Source organism: Stegostoma tigrinum, chromosome 20 (genome assembly GCF_030684315.1).
Source record: "Stegostoma tigrinum isolate sSteTig4 chromosome 20, sSteTig4.hap1, whole genome shotgun sequence".
NCBI classification, from domain to species: domain Eukaryota; kingdom Metazoa; phylum Chordata; class Chondrichthyes; order Orectolobiformes; family Stegostomatidae; genus Stegostoma; species Stegostoma tigrinum.
This window is the reverse complement of record NC_081373.1, coordinates 17,290,318-17,314,462: the sequence shown is the minus strand read 5'-3', so window position 1 is coordinate 17,314,462 and position 24,145 is coordinate 17,290,318. Positions and strand designations below refer to the sequence as shown.

The 24,145-nt window shown below is 41.1% G+C and overlaps 1 protein-coding gene across 1 annotated transcript; it reads right to left on the bottom strand.

Moving 5' to 3' along the window:
* Positions 1-7,954: 7,954 nt before the first annotated feature.
* Positions 7,955-16,705, bottom strand: LOC132210767 (probable G-protein coupled receptor 139). The gene is made up of 2 exons (XM_059652908.1): positions 16,610-16,705; positions 7,955-9,915 (listed from the first exon to the last, which is right to left on the bottom strand). The coding sequence occupies exons 1-2, from the start codon at positions 16,680-16,682 to the stop codon at positions 9,002-9,004; spliced, it is 987 nt and encodes a 328-aa protein (XP_059508891.1). The 5' UTR covers positions 16,683-16,705; the 3' UTR covers positions 7,955-9,001.
* Positions 16,706-24,145: the final 7,440 nt, after the last annotated feature.

Here is a 24,145-nt window from a genome sequence, read left to right as displayed (position 1 = left end):
GTGTTGGGGACCAGGGAATTGGAAGTTCTGGAGGAGGTGGAGGGTGTGGGATATATCATGGACATCGGTAGAGTGTTCCTGCACAAAAGGGGAGAAAATAGAGCCCAGATAGGTGGAGATAAGTTCGGTGGGGCAAGAGAAGGCAGAGACAATGGGTCGCAGGGAGAAACGGGTCTGAAGGATCTCAATGTTCTGAATGTAGATATTGCCACAGTTGGAGCAAAATTGGGAAGGCCTCAATGTGGGCTGTAGTCCATTGGGATGATCTGGTTCCATAGGCAGGTACTAAGAAAGGTGATGTGGCTGTAGTACCTGGTTTGCTTCAGGACATGGTCGAACAGTTTCAAGGCCGAAGAGATTACAAGAGAGTTGCAGTGAGAGAAAGATCCCCTGAGGTTTCCTGGAGGGAGGATGGTAACTTCTTCAGGGTAGGCATCCTTAGAAGAGGCTTTGCAGTGGGGTTAAAATTGTTTCAGAGATAGCAGGTCCGTAGTCCCCTCCAGCCCCGCCTCACCTGGCACTTTTCCCTGCAACCGCAGGAAGTGCTACACCTGTCCCTATACCTCCCCTCTCACCCCCATCCCAGGCCCCAAGAAGGCTTTCCACATCAAGCAGATGTTCACCTGCACATCTGCTAATGTGGTATGTTGCATCTGCTGTTCCAGATGTGGCATCCTCTACATCGGGGAAACCAAGCGGAGGCTTGGGAACGCTTTGCAGAATGCCTACACTCGGTTCACACTAAACAACTGCACCTCCCAGTCGTGAACCCTGCAGCCCGATGGTATTATTGTGGACTTCACAAGCTTCAAAATCTACCACCGCTCCCACCCCCCCAACTGCATCCCAAAACCAACCTAGCCTATCTCCTTAACCTGTCCATCTTGCCATCTAAACCCTCCTCCCACCTCAAGCCCCACTCCCATCTCCCACCTACTAATCTTCATCCCACCTTTGACCTGTCCATGCCCCCTGGTCTGACCTATCTCGTCCCTACCTCCCCACCTACAGTCACCTCTACTGGCTCCATCCTGCCTCTTTGACCGGTCTGCCTCCTTCCTACCCATCTTCTGCTCGATCTACCTTCTATCCACCTCCCCCTTTCTCCCTATTTATTTCAGAGACCCCTTCCCCTCCCCCAATTCTGAAGAAGGGTCTAGGCCAGAAACATCAGCCTTCCTGCTCCTTTGATGCTGCTTGGCCTGCTGTGCTCATCCAGCTCTACACCTTGTTATCTCAGATTCTCCAGCATTGGCAGTTCCTACTATCACCAAACTATTCTAATCCCATTTTCCGGCACTTGGCCCATAGCCTTGTCTGCATTGGCATCACAAGTGCACATCTAAATACTTCTTCCATGTTATGAGGGTTACTGCCTATACCACCTTTGCAGACAGTAAGTTCCAGATTTCTACCATCTCTGGGTATAGGTTTATCTCACATCTCTTATAAACCGTCGGCCCCTTACCTTAAATTTATGCCCCCCAGTCATTGATCCCAACATCAACTGGAATGGTTTCTTCTTGTTAACTCTATATAGTTTACATCATCTCAATCAGGTTATCTCAATCTCCTCTGCTCTAAAGAAGGCAACTCAAGTCTATAACTCTCCAGCCCAGGCAAAGTCGTGGTAAATCTCCTCTGCACCTTCACCACTGCAATTACATTCACTGGCAATGTGGATTCCAGAACTGCACACAATACTCTAGCCATGATATAACCAACTTTCTAGAGAGTTTTGCCACTACCTCCCTGCTCTTAAACTCTATGCCTCGATAAATAAAGGCAGGTAAACATATGCCTTCTTAATGACTTTATCCACCTGTCCTGATACCTTATGGTAGCAATGTATGTGCATCCTGAGGTCGCTCTGATCATTGCCGCTTCCCAGGTTGCTATCATTCATCATGAATTCCCTTGATCTTATTTGTCCTTCCCCAGTGCACCACCTCACATTTATCCAGATTGAATTCCAATTGCCACTGATCAGCCTATCTGACCAGCCTGTCGATTTCTTCTTGCAGTCAAAATCTAGTCTTCTCCTTATTTACCACCCTACTAATTTTCATATCACCTACAAACTTACTGATCAGCTTTCCTATATTCAAGTACAAATCATTTGCAAAAAGCACAAAAGAAAAGGACCCGTACACTGTCCTCCCTGGGACCCCACTTTATATCGACTTCCAGTTTGAAAACTATCCCTCTGCCATCACTGTCTGCTTCCTGCCATTTACCCATTTGTGGGTCCAATTTGCCAAATGTCCTTGCAGCACATGGGCTCTTATGTTTGCTATCAGTCATCTATTTGGGACCTTATCAAAAGCCTTGCTGAAGTCCAAATAAACTGCATCAAATGCATTGCCCTCATCGAAACATTAGGTCACCTCTTCAATAAATTCAAACAGATTGGTCAGACATGACCTCTCCTTACCAAAAGCATCTTAGCTATTCTTGATTAATCCCTGGCACTCCAAAATGCAGACTAATTGTGCATTTCCTCATTTCACTTTTGCAGTTTTTTGACAACAATTTCCCTTGCCCCAGTCACGTGTCCTACGTAAGTTATCCTCACCTTTTTGAATTCAAGGTATGTTATTTAGCCAGCCGACTAATTCTTCTAGTGTATCTTCTAGTTGTTTAACATGTTCCTCCCAGTTGTAATGTTACAATATTTTCTAAACATGTTGGTACCTTAGCTATAATATGGAACGTGCGTCTTGGAACATAACTGGAGAATTTTCAAAGCCAGATGTCACCAATAAACATTAATATAACACAACTGGTGTAATAGAAGCTGATAGCTTTCAATGGTAATAGTATTTGCCACTATCCTCTCAATAGATCAGTCTATAAAGGAATGAGATACTGTTAACACTACTGATTCAATCTTCTAACTGAGGAATTAGACATGAATTGGTTTTCATCATGACATTTACTTCCTATAATTTACACAGAATCTAATCGATTCAGCTAGTTTAGGAACTATCTCCAACTTCTTTGACTACTTTCAATCTAGTCTGAGGCTTCCAAGTTGTGGAACTCTGACCTACACAGGAAATACAGGCACAACCTTCATAAGGCTTTCAGAGATGCCAAGAGGCAATACCAAACAACACCTCAGTTTCCATTTGAGAACTCGACAGCCTTTTGGATTCAACATTGAGTTCAACAATTTCAAGGCTTGAGGCTCCTTCTTCCATGTTTTTACTCCAACCTCCACCTTGTCCCATGGTTGGCTATTACACAAAGTCCATTATTAGCCCCTAATTGTCCCCATTATGAGCTATTGGTTCCCCTAGGCTGATCGCTATCCACTCCTTTCTTTTCCAAGTATTCAACTCTCTATTTGGGCTCTATTTCAAACTTTCATTTTCTCCTTAACCGCTACCCCCACCTTAGCTTCTGTATAAATATCAATGTTTATTTAACTACCATCCGTTCTGAGTAATGGCTACTGGACCTGAAACGTTAACTCTCACTTCTCTACAAAACTGCTGCTGGGTTTTTCCAGCAATTCCTATTTAACGTCAGGGAAACTATGTCACCTTACCTAACAGCTTTGGATGTGTGTGTATCCACAGTGACAGTTCCTGACATTAGATCAGCCTTCTTGAGAGTGAACCCGTGGAAAACAACTGGCCCAGATGGAATCTCCGGCCATTCACTCAGATCCTGTGCAGACCTTTGAAGGTGGGATGCTCACAGGCATCTTTAACCTCTGTTTACTACAATCTGAAGTCCCCATTTGCTTCAAGAAGTCCACCATCAACCAATACCAAAGAAACATCCACAGCATGCTTCAATGACTATATCCCGATGGCTCTGATTTCCATAGTTATGAAATTGCTTTGAGAGGCTAATCATGACTCACATCAACATCAGCCCACCAAATTGCCTGGATCTTTGCAACTCACCTACTGGAGCAACAGGCTCACAGCAGACACATTCTCCCTGGCCCTACACTCATGCGTGGAAATTCTAAATAGAACGTATACCTACATCAGGCCATAGATTATTGACCACAGTTACACTTTCAACACCAAATTTCCAAATAAACTCATCTATAACCTCCAACTCTCTGCTCCCTAGTCTGTAACTGGATCCTTGAGTTCCTGACCCATAGACTGCAATCAGTAAGAAGAGGCATCGACACCTCTTCCACCATATTCCTCATCACTGGTACCCACAAGGCTGCATACTCAGCCACTGACTATACTCCTTATACACTCACCAGTGTGTGGCTAATTTCTGCCCCAATGCCATTTACAATGTTGCTGACATCACCACTGTTGTAGGTCAGATCCCAAACAATAATGAGACAGAATGTAAGAAAGAGATTGAGTGCTTAGCGGCATGGTGTAAAGACAACATTCTCTCCATCAGTGTCAGCAAAATGAAGGAGCTGGTCATTGACTTTAGGGAGCAGAGTGGAGGGCTCTCCCTTGTCTGCATGAATGGTGCTGAGGTGGAGATTGTCGAGAGCATCAAGTTTCTTGGATTGATGATAACTATCACTCTGTCCTGGTTTACCCATATCGATGCAACAGTCAACAATGTCTCTACCTCATATAACATAGAATATAGAACATTACAGCACAGTACAGGCCCTTCGGCCCTCGATGTTGTGCCGACCTGTCATACCTCAGGAGGTTAAGGAAATTTGGCATGTCCAAAAGGCCCTTACCAATTTGTATTGATGCTCTATAGAAAGCATTGTACCTGGATGCATCACAGCGTGGTTTGGCAGCTGCTCTTCCCAAGACACAAGAAACTGCAGAGGGTTGTGTATATAGCCCAGTACATCACACAAACCAGCCTTCCTTCCATTAACTCCTCTCTTCAAGAAAGGAAATAGGGAAATCCCCGGCAATTACAGACCAGTAAGTCTCACATCTGTCGTCTGCAAGGTGTAAGAAAGGATTCTGAAGTATAGGATTTATGACCATCTGGAAGAGCACGGCTTGATTAAATGCAGTCAACACGGCTTTGTGAGGGGCAGGCCATGCCTCGCAAACCTTATCGAGTTCTTTAAGGATGTGACTAGAAAAGTTGATGAGGGTCAAGCTGTGGATGTGGTGTATATGGACTTCAGTAAGGCATTTGATAACGTTCCCCATGGTAGGCTCATTCAGAAGGTCAGGAGGAATGGGATACAGGGGAACTTAGCTGTCTGGATACAGAATTGGCTGGCCGACAGAAGCGACTGGTAGTAGAAGGAAAATATTCTGCCTGGAGGTCAGTGGTGAGTGGTGTTCCATAGGGCTCTGTGCTTGGGCCTCTATTGTTTGTAATTTTTATTAATGATTTGGATGAGGGGATTGAAGGATGGGTCAGCAAGTTTGCAGACGACATGAAGGTTGGAGGTGTCGTTGACAGTATAGAGGGCTGTTGTAGGCTCCAGCGGGACGTTGACAGGATGCAGAGATGGGCTGAGAGGTGGCAGATGGAGTTCAACCTGGATAAATGCGAGGTGATGCATTTTGGAAGGTCGAATTTGAAAGCTGAGTACAGGATTAAAGATAGGATTCTTGGCAGTGTGGAGGAACAGAGGGATCTTGGTGTGCAGATACATAGATTCCTTAAAATGGCCACCCAAGTGGACAGGGTTGTTAAGAAAGCATATGGTGTTTTGGCTTTCATTAACAGGGGGATTGAGTTTAAGAGCCATGAGATCTTGTTGCAGCTCTATAAAACTTTGGTTAGACCACACTTGGAATATTGCGTCCAGTTCTGGTCGCCCTATTATAGGAAAGATGTGGATGCTTTGGAGAGGGTTCAGAGGAGGTTTACCAGGATGCTGCCTGGACTGGAGGGCTTATCTTACGAAGAGAGGTTGACTGAGCTCGGACTCTTTTCATTGGAGAAAAGGAGGAGAGGGGACCTAATTGAGGTATACAAGATAATGAGAGGCATAGATAGAGTTGATAGCCAGAGACTATTTCCCAGGGCAGAAAAGGCTAACACGAGGGTTCATAGTTTTAAGCTGGTTGGAGGAAAGTACAGAGGGGATGTCAGAGGCGGGTTCTTTACACAGAGAGTTGTGAGAGCATGGAATGAGTTGCCTGCAACAGTTGTGGAAGCAAGGTCATTGGGGTCATTTAAGAGACTGCTGGACATGCATATGGTCAAAGAAATTTGAGGGTGCATACATGAGGATCAATGGTTGGCACAACATTGTGGGCTGAAGGGCCTGTTCTGTGCTGTACTGTTCTATGTTCTATAGCTCCATCCATACTTCCTGCTGCCTTGAGAAAGCAACTGACGTAATCAAAGATCTTTCCCATTCTGGTTATATTTTCTTTCATTCTTTTCCATCAAGCAGAAGATATAATAGTTTGAATGTACATACAAATAGATTCAAGATCAGCTTCTTCCTTGCTATTATTAGATTTTCGAACGGACCTCTTAAATGTTAATTCTGGTCTCCCTCGATCGCTCAATCTCTCTCACTCCCTGCACCTTCTCTGTGGCTGTAACAATGTTTTCGGCTACCTTGATGCAATTTGTATGGTACAATCAGCCTGTACAACATGCAAAACAACACTTTTCACTGTATCTCTGTACAGGTGGCAACAATAAATCAATCAAGAAATCAATCTTCTATCATGTCGAGCATGCCATTTTGTTTAGCAAGAAATAGCAGTAATTCTGAGGATTGGAGTGTTTATAAATTATAACGAAGCAGAACCATTAAACTGATGAGGGAGAATAGAACATGAATGCAATGTAGCAATAAACATTAAAAACAGACTGTTCAAATGTTTCTATATACAAACAGATAGTAAATGTTTGTCTAAAACAAATGTGAGTCTTTTTGTCTGTTGATATTTGGCTCTGTAGGAACCATATACAGGAAATTAAGAAGGGGTCGATTTTAAGTCGGTGAATTACAAGTTAACATTTCATAGAACATAGAACAATACAGCACAGAACAGGCCCTTCGGCCCTCGATGTTGCGCCGACCTGTGAACTAATCTAAGCCCCTCCTACTACACTATCCCATCATCATCCAAGGACTGGTTAAATGCTCCTAATGTGGCTGAGTTTCATATTTTGTTTCCTTGGAGCCAGAATGGATTTATTTGTATTAAATGGCAGTTTCTTGTTAAGTACAGAAACTTGGTCTCCAGATTCTGTTCACTTGAGTTCATTAGGCAGGAAAATTATGGATTTTCAGTAATTTAGTGGAAATCAATTATCAGGACACATTCTCAAACGGATTGTGACACAGCAGTTCACTTTTGATGGTGCTCAAACCAATAGTTAACAAAGATTCTGTTACTGACTTTTACAAAGTCAAAGTGGTAACAAGCAGGGATCCTATTCCAAGGCTGGAAGATTGTATTGAATGAATTGGAATTGCATGATTTAGTGAAAAAATTGACTTGCTAAAATAATATCATTGACTGAAAGTGGCAACGAAATATTGGCTTTTGTAACATTACTTGACCAAACTGCTTGCACAGTTGCAAAAAGCCAATTTGGTTATTAATCTGAATAAATCTGTAGAGGACATAATTGGATCACACTCCTTTGATTTTCTTAGAAAGATTTTAGGACAAAAAGCAATGATTTATTGCAGTGGAGCTTAATTCTCCAACCATTTTATTTGAAAATTATTCATGCCTGGAAAATGGTATCGAGGACTCTTCATTGAGAACAATACGAAGAACGAAGTGCTGTGATGCCCATGCGCTTGTGTAGAATATGGTTGCAACGTAAATCATTTTAAGTTTGATGTAAGTGTTTACTCATGTTAATATGACCCAAGTAAACATTTTAGATCATTTTTGATGACCAATGATAATGTCTGAAAACTACTTTTCTATTCTTCTAAGGGGATAGATGTTAGCTGAAATAACTCTACAGAGGCTGGTATCGGAGCAACAAGTCACCCTTTATTTTCATATCAACAATCCTTGACGTCAGTACTGCCTCATATGCAGTCAGGCACCACAGTTTCTATAATCTCCAACACTAAACCAATTTTATATGTCAGCCAGAGCTCCCTGATTGGACCAATTTAGTAGTCTCGTTGGCTGACCTTGTGACCATTAATGTGTTAGGAATGTGGCTTATGAAGAGTAATATCATTTATTTTAGAGCTTGGATGTTGAACTAATGACACGTCAGTTTGTTGTTTGTATGCGTGAAGTGGGTTTGACAATTAACTTTCCAGAATCAGGACATTTAAACCAGTACGCATTAGAGAGCTGCTCTTCAAGTGATAATGGGAACTTCTTTTGTTTAGTGAGAGTTTTATAGTCAAAAACAGTAAATATTGAAAATCATTGGCTTGTTTTCAGTTGCAAAGCTTTTGGTTTCAGTTCTCAGACAATCTAGCTGAATGTAAATGTACGAACAGTTAAAGACTGAGTTAAGAACACCTAAGAAATAGATTACCTCCATGTAACTGTTTTATTTTGAAAGTTCCAAATGAAAACGGTTGGTTAATAAATTGAAGAGGTTATTCAAAATGAATGAAGTATAATCTCAGCTGTGGGATGAATTAAGGGAAGGGTGATCAAATTCTCAAGAACATGAAATTAAAGAAACAATTGTCTCAAACCTGTAATATGATAAAGAATAGAACTCATGCTTTTTTGAGTATGGTAAAATAATGGTGTTGGATAGATGGTTTTATGTGTATTTTGAAATCTTTTAAAATTCTGTCGTATATAAATAGTTTGATTTGGTCTATTATATCTTCACTTCTTTCACATAATGACCTTCTGTTTCATTGTTAGAGCTAAATCTGCTGCTGAAACCGCTCGTGTTTCACTGAAAGGAAGAAAGAACAAAATATGAAGCATCAAGCCAGATTTCAGCGAGGATTTGACTGGTGCAGTAATCGCATCAGCTGCGATTACAAAAGTTCATTTTAATGGTTCTAAAATTATTAAAAGTGGAAGACTAACAAATCTATTCACAGAGCACAGTGCAGCATGAAACAATGAGGTAAAATCAATTTATGAAGTTGGTTACATCAAACTTTCCTTCAGCTGTTCTCATACTTAATTAATTTAAAGATAGGAGCAATCAAATATTTAACTGCGTCCCTCATTTCTTTTCTGAATTTATTCTGGGTCACTGCATAAATACTTGTATTTGTACATGAGCTCAAAAGCTGAAGCATTGATCCAGCTTGTTGAGCTTTAAATAAAGGATCATTTAAACTTGTGTGATAAAAGGCATTTGTGATTCTTACGTATAAGAAATAAACAACATAAGTTGTCCACAACAGTATAAAGCTGCCGGATATCGTAAAGAGTAAAATGATTGATTTTCTACGATTTGCTATCTCAGAATCACTGTAATTCTCACCATGATGGCTGTTTCGGAGGTTTTTGCGAGCTCTACTTGCCACTAAAATATTCTTCACAGTCATAATATTGAACAGAAGAATTAAACCAAATGGGAGCAGTGGGGTGAAAATACGATGGAGCCAAGCAAATACTGTCCACATTTCTGAGTTAGAAAATGTTTGTGTCAGGATACAATCCCACTGTACATTATTAATTACATGCCGTGGTCCAAATGCAAAGAACCATGGAATACATTTTAAACAGAATAATACACATACAACTATGATAACAATCGCTGCTGTCTCACTAGTACAATATTTTCTTTTTATCTGCTGGCAACAAATGGCAATGAAGCGATCGAAGGTAAAAGCCACTGTTAGCCAAACTGAGCAATCTTGACTTGAGGCATAAAGAACAACAATGAGGCGACACATTGGTGTTATGTCAAAGAAAGAACCTCGAAAGTAATAATAAACAATCTTATATAATATTACATCTGTGATAATGACGAGCAGATCTCCTACTGCCATTGAGACCAGGTAATAAGTGATGCATTTCGATAGGCCACATTTTCCACGGGAAAGGATTACAATTGCCAACAAGTTAACTGCAAAATAAGAAACAAAACACACAAATTATTGATCAAGTTCTTTGTAATAGTATCCACTGAATGAAGCTGACTTAGATTTCCTCAGGATTGGCAACACAGAATAGAGGACGAGGTGGAAGGCATTGTCAAGTCCATGTCAATACTAGTGTAATTGATCTGGAAAATAAGTATGATTCAAGGGTCAAAGTTACTGAGATCTGAAAGAATCACAAAATAATTTATAGCATAGAGTTTGACTCTTTAATTCATTAAGTCTATATGAGCTTTCAATAGAGCAATTCAATCAGTCCTATTCCACCCACTTTTCAACATAGCCCTGCAAATGACCATTTCCTTCAAGTACCCACCCAACTTTCTTTCAAAATGCTTTATCATCTACACAACCACAAATGGAAGGAGTTGGTGGTAATGAACACAACGATTGAGGATCGTTTTGGAATTCCCAAAAACACTTGAAAATTATATGGTGGATGACAGGGAGGAACTTAAAACAACCACCATGACTAGAAAAATATGCTGAAAAGTTATTCAACCTAAAGACTAAAATAAATCCACAGGATCAAGTTACTTGAGACCTTGCATCTTAAAAAGCTGTGCCTGAAGATATCATAAACCATTGATTATAATTATCCAAAATTCCACAGGTTCTGGAAGAGCTCCAGCTAATTGGAAAATCATCAATGTGACACCTTTATTCATGGAAGGTGAGAGACTGATGCAGAAAACTACATGAGCATTGATACACAGAGGGATCTTAGGGTCCAGGTCCAAAGCTCCCTGACACTGGCAACATAAATGAATGAGTTGGTAAAGAAGACACATAGCATACTTGCCTTTATTGGTCACTGCTTTGAGAACAAAATTGGGAAATCATGTTGCATTGTATAAGGCTTTAGTTAGGCTACTTTTGGATTATTGTGTTCTGTTCTGGCTACCATGCTATCGGAAGGATGTGGAGGCTGTATGGTGTGCGTAAAACAGGTACGTTCAATATTGCCTGGATTGGAGTGCATTAACTCCAAGAAGAGGTTGGACAAACTAGGATTGTTTTTGACCATAGCGTCAGTGGTTGAGATGGGAGTGACCTGAAAGAAGTATATAAAAATTATGAGGGACATGGATAGGGTGGATAGACAGAGTGGAAATGTCACGTAATAGGGGATATAGGTTTAAGGTGAGGGGGAAAGGTTTAAGGAAATGTGAAAGATAAAGCTTTTCCACAGGGCGTGACAGGTGCCTGGATTGCACTGCCACAGGTGGTGGTTGAAGGAGATACGTTAGCAAAGTGGTATTTAGACAGACACATAAACAAGGAGGGAATGGAGGGATATGGATCATGTGCAGGCAGATGGGATTAGTTTAGAATGGCATCATGACTGGCACAGACATGGTGGGCTGAAGGACCTCTTCCTGTGTTGTCTTCTTCTATGTTCGAGAGGCCAGCTACCCTCACATCTGTTATATGGCAATTGCTGCAATTTATTATTACTTTGGTGATAGCAGAGCACTTAGAAAGTCATAAAGTGACCATGCAGTCAAAGCAGCTTTATGGAAGTGAAATAGGAATAACTTTTCTTCGACATGTCATAGAGTCATAGAGATGTACAGCATGGAAACAGGCACTTTGGTCCAACTCAGCCATGCTGAACATATATCCTAAATTAATCTAGTCCCATTTGCCAGAATTTGGCCTATGTCCCACAAACCCTTCCTATTCATGTATCCATCTCAATGCCTGTTAAATAATGATACCATCCTCCACCACTTCCTCGTTTCACGCATGCACCACCCTCTGCATGAAAAGGTTGCCCCTTTTATATCTTTCCTCTCTCACCTTAAAACTATGCCCTCTGGTTTTAGACTCCTCTGCCCTGGGGAAACGACCTCCGCTGTTCACCCTATCCATGACCCTAATAATTCTACAAACCTCCATAGGTCACCCCTCAGTCTTCAAAGCTCCCCAGAAAAACAGCCCCAGCTTATCCAGTCTGTCCCGATAGTGTAAAACTCTCCAACCCTGGCAACATCCTTGTAAATGTATTCTGAACCCTTTCAAGTTTCACAACATTTTTTCTACAGTTGGGAAAGTAAAAATGCATGCAATATTCCAAAAATGACTGAACCAATGTCCTGTACAGCTTCAACATGATCTCGCAGCATCTATACTCAATGCACTGATCAATGAAGGCCGGTGTATCAAACTGATGCAAACTAATCCAATGGGACAATTCTAAAATTAATGAGTTTTTGACTATCATAGCCACAGAGATAGTGAATTTACTCACAATCTCATGTCTAAAATGCAGGCATCAGGGACTGGAAATTTGTCAGATCTTAGTCCCTTCGATTTTATGTTTATGTTTCTTTAACAATGAGCTACATTAATGTCCTGCATCATTTTCAGTCACTAGGTTACTGCTGATTTTTAGGAATGAGATTTGAATTCCACTGTGAAGACCAAAAAACTATTTGTGCCTTGCCTCTGCATTTCCTCATTCTATAATATTTTCCATGTCTTTGCTTCGATGGACCAACATTTACTTTAACTGCTCCTCCTTTTCAGATAGCTATTAAAACGGACAATTAAGACTCAAACTTCACTTCCTACCAGTTTAGGGTACTGCTCAGTTTTCTATTTCCCTGGCAAGTTAGTTTCAACCCACCCTGACAGTGCCAACAAATCTCCCTGTGAGAGGACCACACGCTGACCCATTAAGGTGCAACACATCCAGCTTCTACAGGCCCCACCTGCCTAGAACTGATCTCAATTCCTCAAACATTTGATGATTTCCTTCCCACACATTTCTCCATCGACATATTGAATAAATCTGTCATCCTGTTCTTATGCACACTATCACATGGAAAGGGGGATGAATCATGAGATTACTCATGTTGATGTCCTGCGGTTTAATTTATTTCCTGACTCACTGAATTCTGCCTTCAGGGTCTAATCCTTCTTTCTGTTTGTATCAAAATGGTCCATAACGTTCCATCCCCGAGAAGGATGTCCTGCAGCCGCTCCATGAAATCTTGAACCTGGAACCAGGAGGGTACACCAGAGTGGCACTGTGGCTCAGTGGTTAGCCCTGCTGCCTCACAGGGCTAGGGACCCAGGTTCAATTCCAGCCTTGAGCAACAATCTGAGTGGAGCTTCCAGGCTCACCCTCTATTTGTGTGGGTTTTCTCTGGGTGCTCTGGTTTCCTGCAATGGTCCAAAGATACGCAGGTTAGCTGGATTGGCAATAGTAAATTGTACATAGTGTTCAGGGGTGTGCAGGCTGTGTGGGTTAGCTGTCGGAAATACAGGGATGGGACACTCTTCAGATGATTGGTGTGGACACAATGGTCCAAATGGCCTGTCCCCACACTGTAGGGGGGAGAAAAATCACATATTGTGGTTGGGGCCTGACCAGTACATTTTCAAGATTTAACGTAACTATCTTGCTTCAATATTCCATGCCTCTGTTAATAAAGTGAGAGGTACTGAAGCTCTCTTTAATAGTTTTGTCAAATTGCCCTGCAACATTCAAGGATTTGAGAAATTGCACTCCATTTAAATTAGGTTTATAATTCATTTCTTATTCTTTCGACAAAAATATATCAGCACACATGTCTCTGTGTTAAACTGGGCATCTAACATTTTCGTGGGGTATTCCTTCATGATGCCTATTTGTTTTCCTTCTGCTCATTGATAACTTTTTAGAGATTCATGTCATCTGCAAACTTAGAAAGTATTCCCTGCATCTCCTAGGCCTTCAATATAAGTAGTGTGTGTTAAAAATGCAGTGGTTCTAATATCAACCCTTGGGAACACTGGTATGTAACACCCTCCAGCATGAAAAGTGAAGTCCTTTCTCTCTCTGAGTTAAATTAGTGTTCAGCTACCATGATCCCTTTCATCCCTTGTACTACAGTATTACACAGGAATGTAATATGTGGTTCTCAAAGTCTATTGATAATCAATATACACAACATTAACTGCATTGCTGTCACCCCTTCCTTTCCACACTTTCATTAAAGAATTCAATCAAATCAGCCTTATATGATTTTGCTTTCAACTATCCAATGTCAATTATGAAGCAATCTCATTTTAGATGGTCACCTTTAAAAGCTTCCATCGACAGTGAGCAGCTGACTGACCCGTAGCTGTCATCTTATCTTTCCAGAATTTTTTGAACAGAAGTAACATTTACAATGCTCCAGACCTCTGGCACTGTTCCCAAATTGAAAGAGGATTGGACAATTGCAACCACAGTCCCCACAATTTCGACCCTCCTTTCATCTGTGACCCGCAGCATCCTCCTCTTTAGTGAAGAAAACCACAACACTCCAGCCATGTTGACTGCCTCCACAAGACGTTTCACTCTCCAAAACAATTCCATTCTTTCTTTAATCAGATTTTATCATTTATATTGTTAAAATTCAAGTAATATTTTGACCTGTAGATTATTAAACATTTTGAAGTGTGTGGGTTAACCAAGTGCAAAGAACACAAATGTAATATAATGTCTTGAAGAAATAACTAGGTACATAACTAGAATGCAGCAGGAGATGTGCGACATATAGATTCATATAAGATGGTAATGAGGTAACACAAGAAGAGCTTTTTCAAAAAATCCACACATATTGCAATCAAGAAACAAAAGTTGATTGGCAGGAACTGAAGGTTTTCGATAAATCTATGATGTTTGAATTCAGAAATGTTAAACGTGATTGAGAGCAATGTGCTACTGTGCCTCCTCAAAGTATTGAAAAAAATCGGATGATATTTGAAGCAGAGGAAGATACATTTGAGTGAGAGGGTAGAAAAATGGAAAAACTTTAGATTGAAATGACAATAATTTATCACAAGGGCAATACGCAGAATCTTTCCAATCCTTCCATCACATGGTTGTGCAGAAAACCATTTTTGATGTGAAGCGAGGCAGTTCTCTACGTGACAATCAGCAAGTCGCAATTTCCAGCTAAGGTGCAGAATTCATGATGAGTTTCTCTGTAGTGAATGGCAAAATTGCCTATTAAAAGGCACTATCACTTGTTACAGCACCCTCATTATTACATAATCTCACCTCATTGATCACCCTCTTCCATTCTACCGCCCACCAGCTACAAACTAGATGTGGGGAATTCCTGAGAAGAAAGTCAGAAGGGGTACATGGAGATTAAAGCTCATGAAGACCTCCAACTTGGGCACACCATCATCAATGTATCAGAAAATGCTCCTTGGGCAGTGATCACACAAACCCCACTTTCCTGCTTTTTCGCAGAAACCTTGATTTACTTACTCTTTAAAAATCTCCCTCTGCCTTCTGTAGTAAAGAATTCCACAGACTCACCACCCACCTGAGAGAAGAAATACCTCCTCAACTCTATTTTGAATGAGTCATCCCTTACTCTGAGGTTATGCTTCCTGTCCTGGACACTCCCACAAGGGCAAACAGACTTGCAGTCACACCCTCCTGTCCCTGACTGCTGACCATACCAGAAAACCCTCTCTTGAGAGGCGTGATTGCTTCCTGGTACAAAGAATCTCCATCCCTGGTGCAACATAGTGTCTGCAGTTCAGCCTGTAGTTCATAAACGCTGAGCTGAAGCTGTTTGAACTTCCTTTGCTCATGACAGATACGTTTGCCCTGGACAACAATGGTTTCCATGAGCTCCCATGTATTGCAGCTTTCACACGCCAACTGAACTGCCATTCTTAGTGACTTTTCAATTAACTATACATTATTTATTCATTTGTGTTTCTTTTTGCATGTTATATTTAATTTACCACTGATGTGTTTATCATGTTCAAACTTGATAATCTAATTGACTTCAACCAATTCACAAAAGCTCATTCCTTTTCTCTATTGTGGACCAAGGCCCAATTTCAACCGATGACCATTATACATTGTGCTGTCATTCCCATTGGCACTCCCATTGGCAATGCAAAGCAGATCATTTACATTTACTCCAGAAAGTTGAGACACACTGACCTGAATAGCAGCTTTGGATCAAGCTTAGAGGAGCCTTAGAGCAAGCTTGTTGTCACCTCCTCTGTTTGCCTTGAGTGATGAGGACAGACCCCTCTGCATCACCTCATCCACCAGGACCTCCAGGTCTTTGTCCACAAACAAGTCCAGTTTCCTCTTGTCTGTCATTCCTGGGAAAATGTCACAAACAATGCAAGGACGCTCCAGATTGACAGTATCTGTCCAAGTTCACAGCAGCTTTTCAAAGATGGTGCTTGTGTCAAGGACCCTGGGATAGCTCAGGTTATGTTGGTACTAGCAAATACCTCAAGTTTGAGCATTGGGCTCACTTCAGAAGAGAGAATGATACAAGATACTACAAGAAAACCTGCTAAGCCCCACATTCAGAACTTTTTCAAGCAAAAATGTCATTTAACCAAAATAAGAAAAGATTCAGCCCAATGAGCCAATTCACTTCTTATCATTTTTCGTCATTCTGTGCTTTCCTCTTTAACAGTTGAACTTGAGATTTTCATCTCCTGCTGCATTCCAGAATCCTAACAACAATGTTAATTCTACAAAATTCATAAATCCAATTCATCCCAATATATTGATCTAAAATGTTTCATCAAGAGGTGCTGTATTTCTGCATTAAAACTATGTCCATCACATCAAGATAGCATCCTGCAGCATTACTCTAGTTGCATGTTTGTATAACATTATTTCTCATGACTTGCCTGGAATACCAAAAGCAGCAAGAACAGGATAGTAAATGAAGTCCAAGGGATGAATAAGTTCTTGGCGATGCATTTTGGGTGAACAGCAATTATAGATCCACCTGACTGGACATAAAACTCAGAAATTTAACTGAGATCAGTTTATACCAAGTTGAAACCTCTAGTGAGATCATTAGGCTGCCACATCATTCAATTTAGTTACAGACAAATGAACACATTAAAAACAGGTTTTGTTTGAGTTAAATGAAATGTATACTTCAAAATCTTAATTTAAAACTGTCCAGGTTGCTAAGTTTTGTTGTCAATTTGTTTTTTTAATAAAAGAATACAGAAATATACTATTGTAAACAACTGTATTAATAGTCAGTTTATTTGTTTTGCAAAATTAGCAATGGAACATTCTGCATTAAAGTCCCTAGTTTTTATTTAAGATCTAATCCTGATTTTGAAATATGAAAAGTCATTTTTAATATTCATTTGTCTCAGTCAGAGGGCCCTGTCTGAATCAGACTTTTTTAGATTCAACTTCCATTATTTGTAAAGTGGCATTTCACTGAGAGAAAACTACACTTTCAGAAAAGTAGTACGAGCGAGCTGGTGGATTAGTACTGAGTCAGCACTGCACTGTTGGAGCACCACAGAAGCACAAAACTGAGAGGGAGAGGCATTTTCAGATCATCACTACTGAAGGAGTGCTGCATCGTCAGGGTGCCAGCGCTAATGGAGAGCTGCACACTCAGAGTGTCAGTAATGAGAGAGTGTGATACTATGTCAAAGAGCTGAACTGTTAATGGGACAGTAACAAGGGATTTCGGAACTGTTGAAGGACAATCCTGAGAGTAGGCTGCGTTTTTCGGAGGGACATGTACACAGGGATTGTGTCACTGCTGGAGAGTCTATTTTGTGGATGAGGGTGATTATTGGTGCTGGAGGAATATTAGATTGTTGGAGAGCCAGTATCTGGTAATTTTATATTTTTAGACAGGTATTGCTAAGAGAGCTTCACATTGTCAGAAGAGCAGTGCTGAGGGAGAACCTAATTACAAGTGGGGCAGCACTCAGTGAGAAAAATTAAAGTTGCCAATGTGCCACTGTCTTATTAGAGCAATAATGGATGGTGGTTTAACCTGATGGTCACCACACCCGAACTAAGGGGAGAGTCCTTCATGGTAACGTCAGTCATTGAAGGAATTGAGCCCATAAAGGGGCATTGCAAAGTGGCCAACTGAGCTAAATGACTCCCACTGAGGGACTATTTCTCTGCTGGAAACAAGGAAGTGTTGGCCAAGAAAGGGGTAGTACTGAGGAAGGATTATATGATCAGAAGGTAAGTACAGAGAGAGTGCTGCTTTATTGGGCAGTCAGTATTGAGCAAGTGCTACACTGTTGAGTGGACATGGCTGTGAGGATCATTTTACCTCCCAGTTGCGAACCATTTCAACACCCCCTCCTATTCCTCAGATGGCATGTCCATCATGGGCCTCCTGCAGTGCCACAATGATGCTACCTGAAGGTTGCAGGAACAGCACCTCATATTCTGTTTGGGGATCCTGCAGCCCAATGGTATCAATGTGGACTTCACAAGCTTCAAAATCTCCCCTTCCCCTACCGCATCCCAAAACCAGCCCAGCTCGTCCCCACTTCCCTAACCTGTCCTTCTTCCCACCTATCCCTCCTCCCACCTCAAGGCGCATCCCCATCTCCTACCTACTAACCTCATCCTGCTCTTTTGACCTGTCCATCCTCCCTGGACTGACCTATCTCCTCCCTACCTCCCCACCTACATTCTCCTCTACTGGCTCCATCCCCGCCTCTTTGACCTGTCTGTCTCCTCTCCACCTATCTTCTGCCCTATCCATCTTCCATTTGCCTCCCCCCTCTCTCTATTTATTTCAGAACCCCCTTCCCCTCCCCCACTTCTGAAGAAGTGTCTAGACCTGAAATGTCAGCATTCCTGCTCTTCTGATGCTGCTTGGCCTGCTGTGTTCATCCAGGCCTACACCTTGTTATCTCAGATTCTCCAGCATCTGCAGTTCCTACTATCTCTGAAGCCATTTTACTTTAATTCTTCTTTTAAAATTGTGGAATTTAATGAAAATGAACTTATAAAATTGGTGTTTTGAAAGTACAGTTGCATGTTTTGAAAAGTAATCATTAATAGCTGTTTGAAAAAGCAGTAATTGAAGAAGTTGCAATTGAATAGGAGCTGAGGGATTCCGAGGGAACCCATGTAAAGAGTCATAGAAGAAGGCAGCAAGGATAAAACAAAAGCTAGAAAATGGAATAAGAAAAGTGATAGACTGAGAAACCAAGGACAATATTCAAACAGGGCTATTGAGAAAAATAAGGAGGAGAGAAACACTGTTAAAAGGCCTGGCCTAAAGGCTATGTGCCTTAATTCGCAGAGCCTCAGCAATGAAGTAGATGAACTAATCACACAGATAGATGTAAACAGATACGATATATTTGAGATTATGGAGACATAGCTGCAGGGTGACCAGGGATGGAAACTGAATGTCCCAGGGTATTCAGCATTTAGGAGGAACAGGCGAAAAGGAAAAGGTGGTGGTTAAAATGGAAATTAACACAATAGTGAGAAAGGATATTAGCTCTCACAATGTGGAATCTGTATGGGTAGAGTTGAGAAATACCAAAGGGCAAAAAACATTAGTGGGTACACATATAGACCCCCAAAACTGCAGTGGTGATGCCGAGAATGGCATTGAACAGGAATTAGAGATGCATGTGCTAAGGGAATATCGGTAATTATGGGTGATTTTAATCTGCACATAGATTGGGCAAATCAAATTAGCCACAATGTCATAGAGAAGGAACTCCTGGAGTGTATTGTAAGATGTTAAGGTAGTTTTCTTGACCAATATGTGGAGGAACCAACTAGAGAGCAGGCCATCTTAGATTAGGTACTGTGTAATGAGAAGGGAATCATTGCCAGTCTCACTGTGCAAGACCCGCTGGAGAAGAGTAGCCATAACATGATAGAATTTTTTATCAAGATGGAAAATGAAGTTGTTGATTTGAAGACTAGGGTGCTGAACCTTAATAAAGAAAACTATGAAGATATGAGGCATGTGCTAGCCTCGATAGATTGGGGAGAGTTAAATTAAGGGTTGACAGTGGATTGGAAATGGCAAACATTTAAGGAATGCAATAGGGAACTGCAACATCTGTTTATTCCTGTCTGACACAAAAACAAAATGGGTAAGAGGGCCAACCCAGGGCTTAGAAAGGAAATTAGAGATAATATCTGACCCAAGGAAGAAGCATAATAAATCTGAGGATTGGAAGCAGTTTAGAATTCAGCAAAGAAGGACAAGGGATTTATTAGAAGGGAAAATAGAGTACAAAAGGAAGCTTGCAGGGAATATAAAAACAGATGTTAAGAGTTTCTAAAGGCTCATAAAGAGAAAAAAAGACTAATGTAGGTCCCCTACAGACAGAAATGGGGAAATGTATAATAGGGGACAAAGAAATGGCTGAGGAATTGAATTCATATTTTGGTTCTGTCTTCACAAAAGAGAACAGAAATCAGATACCAGAATTGATGGAGGCTGCAAGATTTAGTGAGAGGGAAGAACTGAGGAAGATCAATATTAGTAGGGAAATAGTGCTCGGTAAACTTTTGGGATTGAAAGCCAATAAATCCCCAGGGCCTGATAATCTACATCCCAGAGTACTTACTGAAGTAGCTCTACAGATAGTTGATGCATTAGTGGTCATCTTCCAGGATTCAATGGACTTTGGAGCTGTCCCTGCAGATTGGACGGTGGCTAATGTCACTCCAAAATTCAGAAAGGGAAATAGAGAAAAAACAGGGAATTATAGGCTGGTGAGCCTAACATCGGTAGTGTGGAAAATTCTCAAATGCATTGTTAAGGACTTTACAGCAGAATATTTAGAAAGTAGTCACAGGATCAGACAGAGTCAGCATGGATTTATGGAAATCATGCTTGACAAATCTGTTGGAATTCTATGAAGATCTAACCAGTAGAGTTGACAAGGGGGTGCCAGTCGATATAGCGTATTTGGACTTTTAGAAAGTATCTGACAAAGTCCCACATAAGAAATTAATGTACAATATTAAGGCACGTGGGATTGGGAGAAGGGAATTGAGATGGATAGATAATTGCTTGGCAAGGAGGAAACAAAGAGTAGGAATTAATGAGTCCTTTTCAAATTGGCAGGCAGTAACTAGTGGGGTGCAACAGGGATTGATACTGGGACCCCAGCTATTCACGGTATATATTAATGATTTGGATGAGGAAACAAAATGTAACATCTCCAAGTTTGCAGATGATACCAAGTTGGCTGGGAGGGTAAACTTTAACAAGGATGCAGCAATCCTTCATCATGGTCCCAACAGATTGGGTGAGTGGGCAAATCAATGGCAGATGCAGAATAATTTGGATAAGTGTGAGGTTATTCACTTCAAAAGCAAAAACAACAAGGCAGATTACTACCTGTATGGCTGTAAATTGGGAGAGGGGAGTGTGCAGTGGGACCTGGGTGTCTTTGTGCACCAGTTGCTGTAGATAAACATGTAGGTGCAGCAGGTAGTAAAAAAGGCAAATGGAACATTGGCCTCCATAGAATCCCTACAGTGTGGAAGCTGGCCATTCAGCCCATTGAGTGCACACCGACCCTCCAAAGAGCATTATACCCAGACCCACTCCCTGCCCTGATCTACTATAGGCAATTTAGCACAGCCAATCTACCTAACATGCACTTCTTTCAACTGTGGGAGGAAAACCACGTAGACACAGGGAGAATGTGCAAAAATTAATGCAGACAGTTGCCCAAAGCCGGAATTGAACCCAGGTCCCTGAAGCTGTGAGGCAGCAGTGCTGACCATCAAGCCACCATGCCATACTTTTTAAGAGGTTTTGAATAATTGAGCAGAGATGTGTTTTTGCAATTGTACAGAGCCTTGGTGAGACCAGACCTGGAATACTGTGTGCAATTTGGTCTCCTTTTCTGGGAAAGAATGCTCTTGCTCTCGAGGGAATGCAGCAAAGGTTTAACAGGCTGGTTCCAGGGATGGCGGGTGTGACGTATGAGAAGAGATTGATAGGTTGTGATTGCTTTCGCTAGAGTACAGATGAATGAGGGGGGATCTAAAAGAGACTTATAAAATTCTGACAGGACTGGACAGGATAGATGTAGGGAGGATGTTCCTGTTGGTGGGTGTGTCCAGAGCCAGGGGTTACAGCCTAAGGATTTGGGGTAGATAATTTGGGATGGAGTTGAGGAGATATTTCTTCACATAAAGAGGGGTGAGCCTGTGGAATTCATTACCACAGGAAGTAGTTGATGCCAAAATGTTGAATGTATTCAAGAGATATCCTGATCAAAGGATATGGGGAGAAAGCAGGATTAGGCTATTGAGTTGAATCATCAGCCGTGATTGTGATGAATGGTGGCGTAGGCTCAAACGGCCAAATGGCCTCCTGCTGCTCCTATCTTCTATGTTTCTACAGGTGCAGCTGGGTGGCAACAAGAAGTTGATTGATCAATGGAGTAGTGACCAATTGTCAGTAATAAAGGCCTTTTGCCCGTCAACAGCTGTGTGATTGGTTGTTAGATAAATGAACAGCTTGAAGCTTGGAACAAGATACAGACAAGTGTGTTTTTTCTCCAAGTTATACCTCTTGAAAATCGATGGAATCATATGGAAAGGGAAAGCCAGGAAGAAACTTCTAGATCACTGAGAACCAACTCGACTAAACATAGGGCAAGATCTACTGATCTGTCTTTCCAGTTTCTCCCCTGTCCATGTGATTCTCCCCTGTCTTCCTTATTTATCTGTATGTGTGTAAGGAGATGCTTATAAAGGGATTAGGGGTTTAATTAGTAGTGTCATATGCTAAGAGTATATAATTGTTTACCTGTAGCTAGGTCTAATTGCTTGTAATAAGTAATGGTTCTTGTTAAATATGGAAACATGGTCCATGCTTTCTATCAAACTGGGTCTAAAATTCAGCTAATAGTCAAATACAGATAGTTTCTCTGTGTACTTAGGCTTTGAGGAATGACAGGACAGCCATCACCCAGAATGTTGTTCACGAATACAAGTTACTACTTCCAAGAGATTGAGAGAGAGAAAACTGGAAGAAAAGCATATTTTATAAGTTACAGGAGAGATTAAAAGAAGGGATTGGTGTCAAATTTTACCACTCAAAACACCCTCAATTAAGCCATATTGTGATGAATTTTAAAATTGTTTTTAAAATGTTGAGAATTTATTGGATATCATTTAAAAAAGAACAGATCAAGTCATATGATAATAGCCAATCTGCTGCAAACCATTTAAAATTCTCTAAATTTTGAATTTATTTCTATTATGTAAGATTTGTGTGGAAGAACTTACTGTAAAATAATGGTAATAAACCATTTACTTTAAAATCTTTAGCTTCTCTGATGACTCTGGGAGCAGGTGGGCTTGATATCCAATGCTCTAATCCAGTGATGTGTCACAACACTGAGGGGGAGATGCATTGGTACAGGAACAATAGTGAGGATTTACAGAAGTTTCAGCAGGAAATTACTAAGAAGTGTAACTCCGTCAGCTGTTTGGTAATCAGTCTGTGCACTAACCCTGGACAATGGACAGTGGGCCTGAGACAGGGATGCACATTGGAATCAAATAACTGTGACCTGGCATTCCAGGGGACCTGATGGCACTCTGTTGATGGTGAAGTCTCTGCACTTGGGTCAGGGGTCGGGGTCAGGGGTCAGGACCATGGGCCAGAGCCAGCAACAGCACCAGGGTCCACGATTTCTGTCCCTGAGCTACTTGTAGGTTGTGGGACTGCACTACTGAAGGAGCAGTGCCGAGTATTACACTGTTGGGAGATCTGCACTGAAGAAGTGCTGGGCTATCTGAAAGACAGTACTGAGAGAGAGATCTACCATCTATGGTTTCATATTCATTTGAATTAATATGCTCCATCAGAACAGCCTCACATTTTGAATCTTAAATTTCTCTACAAAAACTAAAGAACTTGGTCTGTGTATATTAATATTTCTTTTCAACCCTATGGGGTATACTTCAAAATATCAAAGAGTCAATAGTCATTCCAAATCTCCTTTTCATCCATAAAGTACTTCTTCTGATTTTTTTTACTTTCTTCAAAATAAATCTGGCTGGCTTATCAATGAATCGGTTTTGTGATGACATATGTCTTCAAGGGGGACATGTTCTGTTCTGTTTATCTTCCAGAGGTGTTTCTAGTAGTGATAGAATATCTGCTTCAGAAATGGTTAAACTGTTTTGACTCCCTGAGCGTCTTTTCTCAATTAAACAAAATATGCATGAATGGTTGGAGTCAGGTTTACACAGACTCATGGTTTTAGTTTTGCTTTCAACTGAAGTTGAAGTTAGCTGGTAAATCTGCCAGATACAGGTCTTTCAGCTGCAGGTAAAACTTTGAGCTCTTTCTCTGTTGCCTGAATGGTTATTTCAGTGTACCTTGCTCCTGGACTGGAGACAGAACATGAGAAAATCTGTTTTGCTGAATT